At 39.0% G+C, this 13,037-nt stretch overlaps 1 protein-coding gene across 1 annotated transcript in view; it reads left to right on the plus strand.

Annotated features, from left to right (window-relative positions):
* LOC121458881 (ATP-dependent translocase ABCB1-like) overlaps positions 1 to 13,037 on the plus strand; it is a 77,992-nt gene that overhangs the window by 34,662 nt on the left and 30,293 nt on the right. Inside the window, exons 8-17 of the mRNA XM_041668241.1 lie at positions 248 to 372; positions 3,098 to 3,269; positions 6,226 to 6,339; positions 6,885 to 6,995; positions 7,160 to 7,285; positions 7,375 to 7,578; positions 7,858 to 8,028; positions 9,085 to 9,246; positions 10,973 to 11,149; positions 11,926 to 12,072. Of these exons, the coding sequence (XP_041524175.1) occupies positions 248 to 372; positions 3,098 to 3,269; positions 6,226 to 6,339; positions 6,885 to 6,995; positions 7,160 to 7,285; positions 7,375 to 7,578; positions 7,858 to 8,028; positions 9,085 to 9,246; positions 10,973 to 11,149; positions 11,926 to 12,072 (1,509 nt within the window). The remainder of the gene's footprint in view (positions 1 to 247; positions 373 to 3,097; positions 3,270 to 6,225; positions 6,340 to 6,884; positions 6,996 to 7,159; positions 7,286 to 7,374; positions 7,579 to 7,857; positions 8,029 to 9,084; positions 9,247 to 10,972; positions 11,150 to 11,925; positions 12,073 to 13,037) is intronic.

Raw genomic sequence — 13,037 nt, forward strand, 5'->3', positions numbered from 1 at the left:
TGGTTCATCTAATTTGTTTTATATCTTCATTGTCAAAAAAAAAAATAATGGAAGAAAAAGGAACTTGGGATACCTTAATGGTGATGTATACACATACACACACACACTCACACATATGCACTAATAGAATATCATGGCCAAAGACAACTGAAAGATTTTAATTATTTACAAGTATTAATATTCAACCAGCATTTGTTTATTTATAACTGCTAATATTTTAATAATCTGAAGTTGCATTTTTAAACAGATATTATCTTCATTTACTGATAAAGAGCTTCAAGCATATGCGAAAGCGGGAGCAGTTGCCGAAGAAGTCTTAGCGGCCATCAGAACTGTGATTGCATTTGGAGGACAAAAGAAAGAACTTGAAAGGTTTGAAGTTTTTTTCAAGTTGATAGAAATATTAATTTTGTGATTCCACATGCCATTTAGGATGGCAGTGTTAAATATGATATTTTTCTTACTTTCTTTTTTAAAGTCTCTAGAATTTTTTCATTTTACTTATTTATGTTTTAATTTTATGTGCATTGGTGTATTGCCTGCATGTATATCTGTGTGAGGGTGTCTGATCCCTGGGAACTAGAGTTATAGACAATTGTGAGCCATGTGGATGCTGGAATTGAACCCCAGGTCCTCTGGAAGAGCTGCCATGATTCTTAATCACTGAGCCATCTCTCCAGCCTCATCATCTTCTTAAGTCAATATATATATATATATATATATATATATATATATATGCATCAGTAAAATTCTGGAAAACTCACCATTGTACTTATATTCTTCTTATAGCTGCTATTCAAAGAATATTCTAACATTTTCTAGATGGTTAGTGCCATAAAATAGTGCCTAAGGCTGAAATGTGTTTTATGTCTCTGATGATCATTATTTGTCCCTTTATACTAAATCTGGAGTCTCTTAAGAGTAAATGAGTGTTGCCGGGCAGTTGTGGCACCCACAACCAAGGGTATGGGCTTGTCCTAAGGTGTGAATCTGAGGAGTTTATACATCTGTTCCTCTGTCTGGACGGGTCCTGGTGAGTAGATGAGAACATTCAAAGGGTGGGATCACAGACAACAATGGTTATTAACCTGGCCTAGCGGTAGGGACAAGACGGTGATGGAAAGCTCTGGGAGTTGGAATTGAACTCAGAATTAGAACTGACAAGATTTTGTAAACTTTTAAAATTTTACATTTCAATTCATTCGCTGTGGGGTGCGCATGTCAGAGTGAGCTGGTATGTGCTTGAACATACACACGGGTGCACACCAGAGTCACAGGACAGCTTGCAGGAGTTGCTTCTCTCCTTCTACCGTGGGGTTGCATGAATCAAACTCAGGTTGGCAAGTTTGTAGGCAGCAGCCATCCTGCTGGCCACCGATTATTATTAAAGCAAACATATATATCTTTAGATTTTCTTTCTAGTTCAGCATCAGTCTTTGTCTGACTTTCTCTTCAAAATAGCTGGTGATGAGGAATTTACCTCTTTTGTAATAAAGATTTAACTATAATTGTGAAGGCCTTTAATTCAATAGCACAGTGTTGTTCTCAAAAAGTGCTTTCTTTCTGGGTATGGTGGCCTGTGCCTATCACCCTAGCACTTGGGGAGTTGAGGCGAGAAGACCCCGAGTTCCAGGCCACCCTGAGCTGTAAATAAGACCTTGACAAAGAATGCTCCCACACCCAAAATTTGTTTGCATGTTTTTTTCCTCACTTGTTTCTTATAAATGTTTTTCCATTGGTACTGATTTGTTTGCTTAACCAAAAGTGCTACTTGCACAGTTATATAAATAGCTCCTTGCATAATTAACACTTTCTTCATGATAATTGAGAATGTTTTCTAGGCACTGTTTTGTTAATTACACATTCATTTTTAATTATCATTTCCCTGCTAGAGCCTCTAATGAATGGATGGTTTTTATGCCTGGCTTCACATCAGTGACATGTTCATTTACAAGCTAATCTTTAAAAAGACCCATGTAAACACAGTAATGCTTGTTTATTTCTTCTTCTATCCCTTTATTTTCATTTATCTGTATCTATCTGGTATTTGTATCTACCTGGTATCTGTATGTGTTCCCTAAATCACAGCATTAGGAAGGTTGAGAAACACTGTCTTAAGGTATTCTCTAAGATTTGACCCATAAATAGGTTACAGAGCTATTGACAGGCTTTTTTTTCTGTCTTTGATGCCTGTTATAGTCTACCATCCTACATTTCCTTACACAACAGGGGACATCCATAGGAAGGATTATAAGCAATATGTACAAAGTATAAAAGATGAGGCTGCTAGTAAAAACAGCTATGGGAGAAAGAAAATTTCTATAGGTTATTTAAATGTAAAAATATTGTAGAGCATTTCATAGCTTTAAATATGCCCTTACATGTATTATCCTGTGATCAATCATTTCAATAATTCCAGAAGGAGACAATTTAGGAAGCAATCTGTCCAAAAGCTTCCCAAAATTGTAGAAACTTAAATGATCTTCTTGTGTTTAGGATTTTCTAACATTCAATCTTTTCTATTAATTAATTTTTAAAAATTTATATTTTGAATGAAAAATAATTGCTTTTTGTGTCTTCTCTCTTATTTATGAAATAATACACATTCTAGAAGCTAGCTAAACACTTCATTGGTTGCACTGTTTCTAAGGCTCACATAAAAAGAACTTTTAGGCTAGGCAGTGGTGGTGCACACCTTTAATCCTAGTACTCTGGAGGCAGAGGCAGGTGAATCTCTGTGAGTTCCAGGACAGTCTGGTCTACAGAGTGAGTTCCAGGACAGCCAAGGCTACACTGAGAAACTCTGTCTCTAAAAACCAAGGAAAGAAAGACGGAAGGAAGGAAGGAAGGAAGGAAGGAAGGAAGGAAGAAACTTTTAGAAGACTTCCACAAGAAAAAACTCTCTACACACCCCAATATCACTTTCTACAAGAAGAGGATAAAATAGGAATAACATATCATAATGTTAGTACGTGGAGAAAATACATGTGTCCTATAGGGTTGGGCACATTCCAACTGACCAATAGCAATCATGTTACACTAACACATTTCCATAAGGTTTATAAGTCTACATAATTACTTCCCTTCTTTCTGCCAGGTACAATAACAATTTAGAAGAAGCTAAAAAGCTTGGGATAAAGAAAGCCATCACGGCCAACATTTCCATAGGCGCAGCTTTCCTGCTTATCTACGCATCATATGCTCTGGCCTTCTGGTACGGGACTTCCTTGGTCATCTCAAAAGAATACTCTATTGGACAAGTGCTCACTGTAAGTTACACATGAATCAAAAAAAGAAGTTCTAATGCAACTGGGTGGTATTGAAAAAAGTATACTTTGAATAAGTGTTAAATGCTAGAGATATACATTTTAGGTTAAAGAGTTGAAAGGAAAGTAAATGCACCAATTTTGCCTGTAGATCTGTTGTACAATTTCTACTATGGCCTAAATATTAACCTTAGTGCCATTTCCATCTGGAGTTCCAGATCTCTTACATAGCAATGTAGGCTTTGGAATTGCAACCCCTAAATATCAACATTACCAACTTCTGCAGCTTGAATTTTCATTTGATGAAATTTTTTTCTTTGTATCAAACTTGCTACTAAAGTTTTTTACCTTTTTTCTAATTCACTATTCACACATAGAAAAGCATAGGTTGAATTTATACTCAAACTCTGTAAGAGTTCTAAATCCCATCAATTTGGCAAAATTAACCATCACAGTTCTACCCCTTGCCAACTTGATACCCAAATATATAATTTTTTAAGCCACAACATTCCCTTCCTTGTCTTTATAGGCTCAGAGCTGTCCCATATACAAAAGACATTCAGTCTGAAAGTCTCAATAGTCTTTGTTAGTCCCAGCAATATCTGTTCAAAAGTATAAATATAGTCTCTTCTGAGACTCAGGCAGTCTTTTATCTGAGCCCCTATTACATCATATTTTAAGTTACATATTCCATATACATTGGCACAGAATAAATGTTCATATTCCAAAAGGAAAGCATGGAGATAGCAAAGAAAGATCACATGCCTGAACCCAAATAGAGAAAATATCAAAGCCCACATTGCTATGTGAGGCATCTGGGCCTTCTGATGAAATCATCTTGACCCCGAAGCCTTGGGTCGTCCCATCCTTCCGGTTTCTTCTCTGTGGTACTCATAACCTATCTCTTGCACCCTCTCTGTGTAACAGTCCTACCATCTTCAATGTCTTGGAGTCTCCATTTCAAGTCAGGCTTCACTTACAGCTTTACACGCGATCTTTCAGGGCCTCCTCGCTAGGAACCCAAACTTGCTCCACACTGCTTTGTCTTAGTGACTTTCTGAAACCTTCACACCCCTCAATCCATCACCCTGTGGATGATGCTATCAAGTCTGTTCCCAGTTCACGGTTTACTCAGCATCTTTGGACCACAGTTGCACTTACTGACCTCCGCATACCTTTCAGGCTGTTTGTAGAGACACACTCTCCTAGGAGGTTGGTTTCAAGCAGGGAACCCCTCAGTGGCATTTTCCGTTCATGCTTTCTCCTTTCAAATGGATTGAGGCCTTCAGTGGGCAGGGTCTTTTAGGTAATTCTAGATTCTATCAAGCTGACAATCAGTATTAACCATCACAATTATTTTCTGCATTTTAGAATTTAAGCAAGTGTAAAAGACTTTACCCTTGACATTATTTTATTTTAAGGTGTTGAAATTATTTGCAACCAAACTGAATATGTATCTTATTAGAAAATTCATTCTATTTCTTTGTCTCAGGCTAACCACAAAGAGACAGAGTTAACGACAAACCATAATTCTTTGAATCCCTTAAAGTAGTTCCCTTTCTTGGGATTCAGATATGTAACATGAATTTCATAGTTACTCCTTATTTTTTTGTTGTTGTTGTTTTTCTTATTGTTGTTTGAACTGTGCTTTATATGTGAAGCTTTTTAGATATGGACAGATTTCACCAAGATAGTTTTTGTTTTGTTTGTGATACTGAACCTGGATAAACCTAAATTGCAATAAGATATAAACTGCTTAATTTTGATATAAAGAATCTGATTTTACTTTATTTTACTGAATATTGCCTAACATACGTTTGTACCACGGGTCTGTAGCCTTGACTCTAGGAACAGTACTTTCAATCTCATATTCATGGAGTCTAAAGCTGTTTCACAAACAGCGTTTAGAACGGAGACTGCAGGATTTGATATCAGACCCAATGGGTTCAAATTCCAACTACACTACCTACCAACTGTAAGGTTTGAACAATCATTAACACTCTTCAAATCTCTGTTACGCCTTCTGCCACATGTGTGACAGGATTCATGTGGCCTGCTTGTTAGTGCTATAAAGAGTAACGAATACAGACTCACTTAGCAAAAGCCTCTTTCCTCCAAATTATTGAGCAAAATAATTCCTGAATGATCTAGAAATAATGGATGATGTTAGTTCCCATCGTCTTCCAACAGAGGTAAATAATGCTAAGCCCTTACAGACAAATATTTTTATTAAAGTAACTCCAAAACTTGGGAGATGAGACCCCATAAAGAATCAGCCCTTGGCCTGTGCTTTGTAACTTACAAAGTATTGTCACAGCCGGTGTCATCTGATACAACTGTGGAGAGAACAAATAGTCTTTTCTGTTTTTGTCCATGAAATGGAAGACTGAATTTTCCGAGAGAATGTCCTGCAGATGTGTAACTGGTAATACTAACTTAGGGTGTGCACCTTGGTCTCTTCACTTGCTCTTCAGTGTTGGTTTCCATTTCACAGCCCTTATGACCTAAATAAAAATTGTTAGTCATTGAAAAAGTAGAAAAATGTTTTATTGTAATACTCAGAGCTTGTATGTTGCTGCCTCACTGAAAAGGTGAGATTAATTCTGCATTGTAGGCTTAATGAAATTATGGAAAGTTTAAAAACTTTTTCACATTGTCAATGTTTATATTTTTCAGTTGAAAATATGTATTATCTTTCAGGAATATAGTGTGAGGTTTTGACATGTGTACAATGTGAAGTGATCACATGAAGCTAAATAATCTCAGTTTCTTCACTTTACATTTTGGTGGTGATATATTTGAAATTTACAATGATGAAATTTTAAGATTTTTCTTAACACCTGGTATTCTTACGTTGCGTTGACATTTAGAAGTGGAATTAGCTGTACTGGAGGAGAGAGGAAATAGGAGAGGACTGTGGTAAACGAAGTGACAGGATGGTTTTTCTTCACACGTTCAGGTCTTCTTTTCGGTATTGATTGGGGCATTCAGCATTGGCCAGGCGTCCCCGAATATCGAGGCCTTCGCCAGTGCAAGAGGAGCTGCCTATGAAGTCTTCAAGATAATTGACAATGTGAGTCTGGCCTGCCAGCTTAGCCTGCTAAGAAAGGAGTTTCCAGCTGAGATAGTTCCTCTATCACTTTATCTTAGCTCATCAAAAAGTTCTTTATGAAGCCATTACTGTCACTCAGTGACCCCTTGTAGCGAGCTGCGTGGAGCCACACCTGATGGTACTGGCTCCCACCCTCCGCGATCCTGAAAGCGAGTGTTCTCTTTGATAATCAACTTCCATTATGGATAAGGCCTGACTTACGCTATTATCACACAATGATTGTCAGCTGCTTGCATATGCGTGGACCTATGGGCAGTGCCCACCTGGCAATCCAGGGTTGGTAGCCCATGACTATTTAAGGGCTGGGAGAGGCTTGCCCGGGAAAAAAGAGGGAAAAGGAGAGAGAGGAGAGAGAGAGGGAAAAGGAGAGAGAGGGAAAAGGAGAGAGAGAGAAGGCATTGTAAAAAAGGTCCTGAATAAACTGCAGCAGGAAGAGCTCTGGTGTTGTGTCATCCTTGCTGGCCTAGGTGAGCCGTGATAACCTCTGCCAATTTTCATCTCTATAGAAACCCAATATTGACAGCTTCTCAGCGAATGGGCACAAACCAGACAACATTAAAGGAAATTTGGAATTCAGAAATATTCACTTCAGTTATCCGTCTCGAAAAGAAGTTCAGGTATGGTGACAGTTTTCTGTTGCGTGGAAAGTTTCTAACCGGTTGTAGAGAAAAGCGTGTCTGTAAAATCTGCATGCTACCGAATTGAAATGCCAGCAAATAGAATCTACATGCTTCTCTGCCTGGGAATTGCCCTAACACTAGCTTCTCGTCTGTCTTGGCAGATCTTGAAGGGCCTCAACCTGAAGGTGCAGAGTGGACAGACCGTGGCCCTGGTCGGCAACAGTGGCTGTGGGAAGAGCACCACTGTCCAGCTGCTGCAGAGGCTCTACGACCCCACGGAGGGCGTGGTGAGTGGTCGTGCAGCCAGCAGCGCTACCCTTGCCCATCGTTCTGACTCCGTGGTTCTAAAGTGTGACAACCACACATTCCGTTTCAGGTCAGTATCGACGGCCAGGACATCAGGACCATCAATGTGAGGTACCTGCGGGAAATCATTGGCGTGGTGAGTCAGGAACCTGTGTTGTTTGCCACCACGATCGCTGAAAACATTCGCTATGGCCGAGAGAACGTCACCATGGATGAGATCGAGAGAGCAGTCAAGGAAGCCAACGCCTATGACTTCATCATGAAACTGCCCCACGTGAGTTGTGCCTGCCCTCTGTCACCCCGAGGCTCATGTGAACTCAGGAAACTCCTGTGAGTTGGATGAACTTCCTTAGAGGGGAATTCCAGTTTACTGTGGATTTTCCATCGCTCACCCTATCGACTAGTGGTAGGTACTTCTTGCCAAGAACTGGACTGTGTTGCTGGCCAGGCTCCATTGATGATTACGTCCCAATTTGAAATGAGAGCTGAGGTAGTTTATTGCCTTACTACATTTCCTGTTACTTTAATTGTTTCTTTATCATTTTAATTGTAGAAATTTGACACCCTGGTTGGTGAGAGAGGGGCGCAGCTGAGTGGGGGACAGAAACAGAGAATTGCCATTGCTCGTGCCCTGGTCCGCAACCCCAAGATCCTTTTGTTGGATGAGGCGACGTCAGCCTTGGACACAGAAAGTGAAGCTGTGGTTCAGGCTGCTCTGGATAAGGTGGGTCAGCTATAATTAAAGGTTGAATTATAAGAATAATAGTATTCCATTGTTCATTCTTCTTAATCTTGCCTTAGAACAGAAACTTTTGATAGCTTCTATACCTGTTACTAAGGAAAAGCACCAGACTTCCTAAATGTTTTGGTTGTTGTCCAATTTCTGCTTCTTCTATATCTTTTAAAAAATATTTATTTTATAATTTATATGTTTGTGTCACTGTGTGTGTTTTCATGTGTGTGAAAACATGAGAAGAGGATGTTAAATCTTCTGAGCATAGAGTCAGTGGCGGTTATGAGTCACCAAATGGGAGTGCTGGGTCTGAACCTCTGCAAGAGCAAGAAGCACTCTTAACTACTGCCATCTTTCCAGCCCCACTTCATGTCTTTCTCTCTCTCTCTCTCTCTCTCTCTCTCTCTCCCTCTCTCTCTCTCTCTCTCTCTCTCTCTCTCTTTCTGAAATACAATAAATAAATTGTCATCAAAAGGCATGTCAATATCTTTTAATTAAAAATGAAAAACAGAAAATTAATAAAAACGGAAAATGGAGGCTCAAGTAAAAATTAGTCTTTGTTTTGATCATGAAAATTTAGAGAAATAACCCTACTAATCTGGTTTTGAGAATTTACAGTTTTGTTAACCAAAGGAAAATATGAGTAGCAGTCAGTTAATGTCATTTGAAGACTATGGAACTGAAAAGAGAAATAGCCCTATTAATCTGGTTTTTCAGTGTCAACCAAAAGAAAGATACAAATAGAAGTCGCTTAATGCCACTTGAAGACTATGGAATTGCAAAGCCCCTTTCTCCAGGAGAGGGTGCACTGTGTGATGGGGCTGGAGACCTTCTGGTCCATGCAATATCAGTGACAATGGCCAGACTTTGGTTTTTCGAGACACAGTTTCTCTGTGTAGCCCTGGCTGTCCTGAAACTTGCCCTAAACCCCAGACTGTCCTCAAATGCAGAGATCTGTCTGCCTCTGCCTCCTCAATGCTGGAATTAAAGGCAGTGCTTTCTGTTGTAATTATTCATGATTCGAAAACCAGGTTTCTGTGTCTCCAGGCTCGGGAAGGCCGGACCACCATTGTGATAGCTCACCGCTTGTCTACAGTTCGCAACGCTGATGTCATTGCTGGCTTTGATGGTGGTGTCATTGTGGAGCAAGGAAATCACGATGAGCTCATGAAAGAGAAGGGCATTTACTTCAAACTTGTCATGACACAGGTACAATGGAACTCTGGAAACGCACTAATTTATTTTGTTCATTCACTGGTGTCAGTATTTTCAATTTATAGATAAGTGTTACTTTATTGTATAATCTTGGGACATAGGAGAAGAGTACTTTGGGATTTGTTAGAACATGGGCCTGCACCTTAGGTCTGATCCCATAGCTTAACCCAGGCCACATTACCCCCTCGCTGTCTTGAGGACAGTGTTAGGAAGTGCTGTACTTCTAGATCTTCAAGGCATCCCTTTCTAATAAACAAACTCAAGACACTTTGCAGACATTTCCCCAGCCCTGAACAAATCAAGGACTCTTTTTTAAATTTTTTTTGTCAATGACTCTTTTACACATAAAACCTAAAATAACTATGGCAGCAAAGACTTCAATGGCAATATAAGTCTGTAAGCTATACTCTAGTCTTGTTTCGGGACCCCAAAGTGCAAGAATAAACATATGTAGGGGATAAATATATTTATATTAAAAATTATTTTTAAAGCCTCACGTCTAAATAAATTTATTCAGAATTATTAATTGGCACAATCTTGGTTAATGTAATGCAAACCTGCAACATACCTTATACAATACTTTTGAAAATTATTTTTTAAGGATGTGATAATTGTTTGGGTCGTGAGAAGTTGAATTTTTCCATTGCCTTCATTTTCATCTTGTGGCTTTTCTCTTTTGATAAAGGGCCTTACATTTAAAACCATGTAAACAAATAAAAACAAAGAAGCACTGTACTGTAACTTGATGATTCTCAAGTTATGGTGCAAGGTTCCTCCGCGCACCTTATCCCATACACTGTGCTGAACTAAGTCTTGTCATATAAAGTCCTTGCCACTTCTAAAGGGTCTGAAAACTCCATCCTTTTTTCGCCTTTTGGACCTGTCCAAGACTCCTCAGGGGGTGGTACTTTGAATGTGAGTTCTCTCCCCCCCTCTTCTTTCCTCTTCCCCTCTCTCTCAATTTCATTCACAATGAAGCTCCCCTCTATACTTTAAAGGGAAGATTCTCTTAGTGCCCGGTTATACTTAGATCTCCATGAACTGCATTGTTCTGTCTAATTCTCTTCCTCCCACCCTGAGGGCTAAGCATAGCCTTGAGGACCCTTGGAATGTTTCAGTTTTCTTTCTGAATGGAATGCTGCTGCCTTACTATTTTTATATAACACTATCCAGAACTACTTTAATTTTTCTCTTTTGCAAAAGAGAGGAACCAAAGAAGCATAATTAAGGAAAAGTGGGGAAAAAAATTTAAGTTGACCTATGAACTTTATTAGCCACATGTGATAGCTATTTAACCTTAATAGCCACTGTGATTGTAAACATTGAACAATGAAAATGTACACCAAATTTTGAAGGCTTAGTACAAAAAATGATAAATTTAAAAAATAACGTTTTATTAATAGTCTAAAACGTTTCGATCTCTTTTGAGTTTCTATTCGCACACTGGTTCAAATGCGAAGTTGATTGAGCCATGTATTCCCAGAGAAGAGATGACCAGAGAAAATACGCAGAAGGCTTGCCATTTTTAATTCAGCATATTCACAAAAAATCATTAATGTTAGGGTTTTTTTTTCTCCTAACATATCATACATGAAGGGCTAGTAGTTTAATTTCATCTTTTCCTTTGATTTAAATAATTCAGTATTTTCTTGATAGTTATTTTCAATGGTTAATTTCCATTATTCGAGGTTAAACTATTCATATCTCTTATTTATTTTAGACAGCAGGAAATGAAATTGAACTAGGAAATGAAGTTTGTGAATCTAAAAATGAAACTGATAATTTAGACATGTCTTCAAAAGATTCGGGATCCAGTCTGATAAGAAGAAGATCAACTCGCAGAAGTGTTCGTGCACAGCAGGACCAAGACAGGAAACTCAGTATCAAAGAGACCCCGGTATGGACCAAGATGCAATGCTATGTTACAAATCCTCCTCTTGAGCCCTCCTAGTTGACTGTGCTTAAGCTGAAGGAGTGGGAAAAACAACATATTTTTTATAATCTTTTTGATTTGTTCTCCACGGTGTTCTAAAAACCTGAAATGGTGATGTTTTATAGTTAGTTTAGGTGTAAGATTAAAATTTAATACCAAGATGTTTAGAAATAGAGACTATGAGAGGTGTTTAAGTATTACTGTTTCTATTATGGTTATCCTTATTGGTCAATATTCTTATCATCTGCTGAATGCCAAGAATTAAATTTTTGTGGAAGCATCATTCATTTCTTAAAAAATAAAGAGGACCCAGACATTGGTGACACATCTTTAATCCCAGCAATCAGGAGGCAGAGGCAGGCAGATCTCTGTGAGTTTGAGGCCAGCCTGGTCTACAAGAGCTAGTTCCAGGACAGGTTCCAAAAACTACAGAGAAACCTTGTCTCGAAAAGCAATAAATAAATAAATAAATAAATAAATAGGCACTATAATGTGTTATTGTGTTTGATGGCAAATATCCATCAACTGTTAAGGAATAAAAATAGGGTGAAAGTTATTTTAAAAACTTGTACCCATCTTCTTGTAAGCCCAACCCTTGGACGGTGAAGGCAAGATTAGACATTGAAGCCAGCCTAAAATCCATGAGACTCTGCCTCACCAGAACCCTCCACAGTGAGAAATCAGTGAGGATGTCTTTTAAAAACATAAAACTATCTTGTTGTAATGCATGTGTCTTCTAGGACGAAGATGTGCCTCCGGTTTCCTTCTGGCGGATCCTAAAGTTGAATTCAACCGAATGGCCTTATTTTGTGGTTGGTACACTTTGTGCCATAATAAATGGAGGCTTGCAGCCAGCATTTGCTGTAATATTCTCAAAGGTTGTAGGGGTAAGTGATTATATTCATTTTTACATTACTTATGACTCTAGACAAGTGAATGAACTATTTTCAATGCACACACATCTACACACATCTCTCTCTCACACACACAGACACACTCATGTCATAGAAGCATTTCCCTTTACATGAAACAAACTCGGATGAAAGTATAATTGAAGTTTGGTTTATAAGGACAATGTTGTAAACATCTTTTATATGAATTTCTATCTAGGGTCCCTAATTGTTTCTATTCTAGTGCCCTGGGCACCCACTCACTGACATAATCAATGGAACCAGGGAACTTAATCGCCCATGCTTGCCAACACTGAGCTCTGAGCCAAAGTCATGAACTGATCTGATGAACTTAACTGATTGATCCAGGTTGCCAATGGGCAACAAACTGGGCAGACAATGACCTGTTGTGTAAGATCCACACATGCCAGGACATGAGCAGGCCCTTAGACTACACTTACTTCCTCAGACTGAAACAGAAGGAAGCAGCTCAACGCTAGTTAGCTTTTCATCTCTGGAGCACAGGTGAGGGCTTTTTCTTTCTTCATACCACAGGGGACTGAACCCACGATCCACATATTTTAAACATGTGCTGCACCACTGAGCGCACCCTTGCCATTTCTTGTTTTTATTTGGAGACAAGGTCTTTCTAAGCTACCAAGCTTGAGTGTAGCCCAGGCAGAATTTGAACCTCAGATTTGCTGCTTCAGTCCTAGAGTTTCAGACATGTGTTACTATGCTGGATTCTTAGAGAAGAAGTACAAGAGAAAGGGAGTTTTAGTTTGCTCACCATTTCCTAGGTTTCAGGCTAAAGTCATCTGGATCCATTGTTGTGAGCCCGAGGCAGTGCACTGTAGGGGCAGGAGCATGTGGCAGAAGCTGCCCCTCTTATGGCATCCAGGAAACCAAAGGAAGATAGGAATGAGCAAGGAACAAGGCATATTTTCCCAGGACTCCTTCCC

Source organism: Microtus oregoni, unplaced genomic scaffold, assembly GCF_018167655.1.
Source record: "Microtus oregoni isolate MIOR12 unplaced genomic scaffold, Mior012 000018F_ref0000195, whole genome shotgun sequence".
NCBI lineage: Eukaryota > Metazoa > Chordata > Mammalia > Rodentia > Cricetidae > Microtus > Microtus oregoni.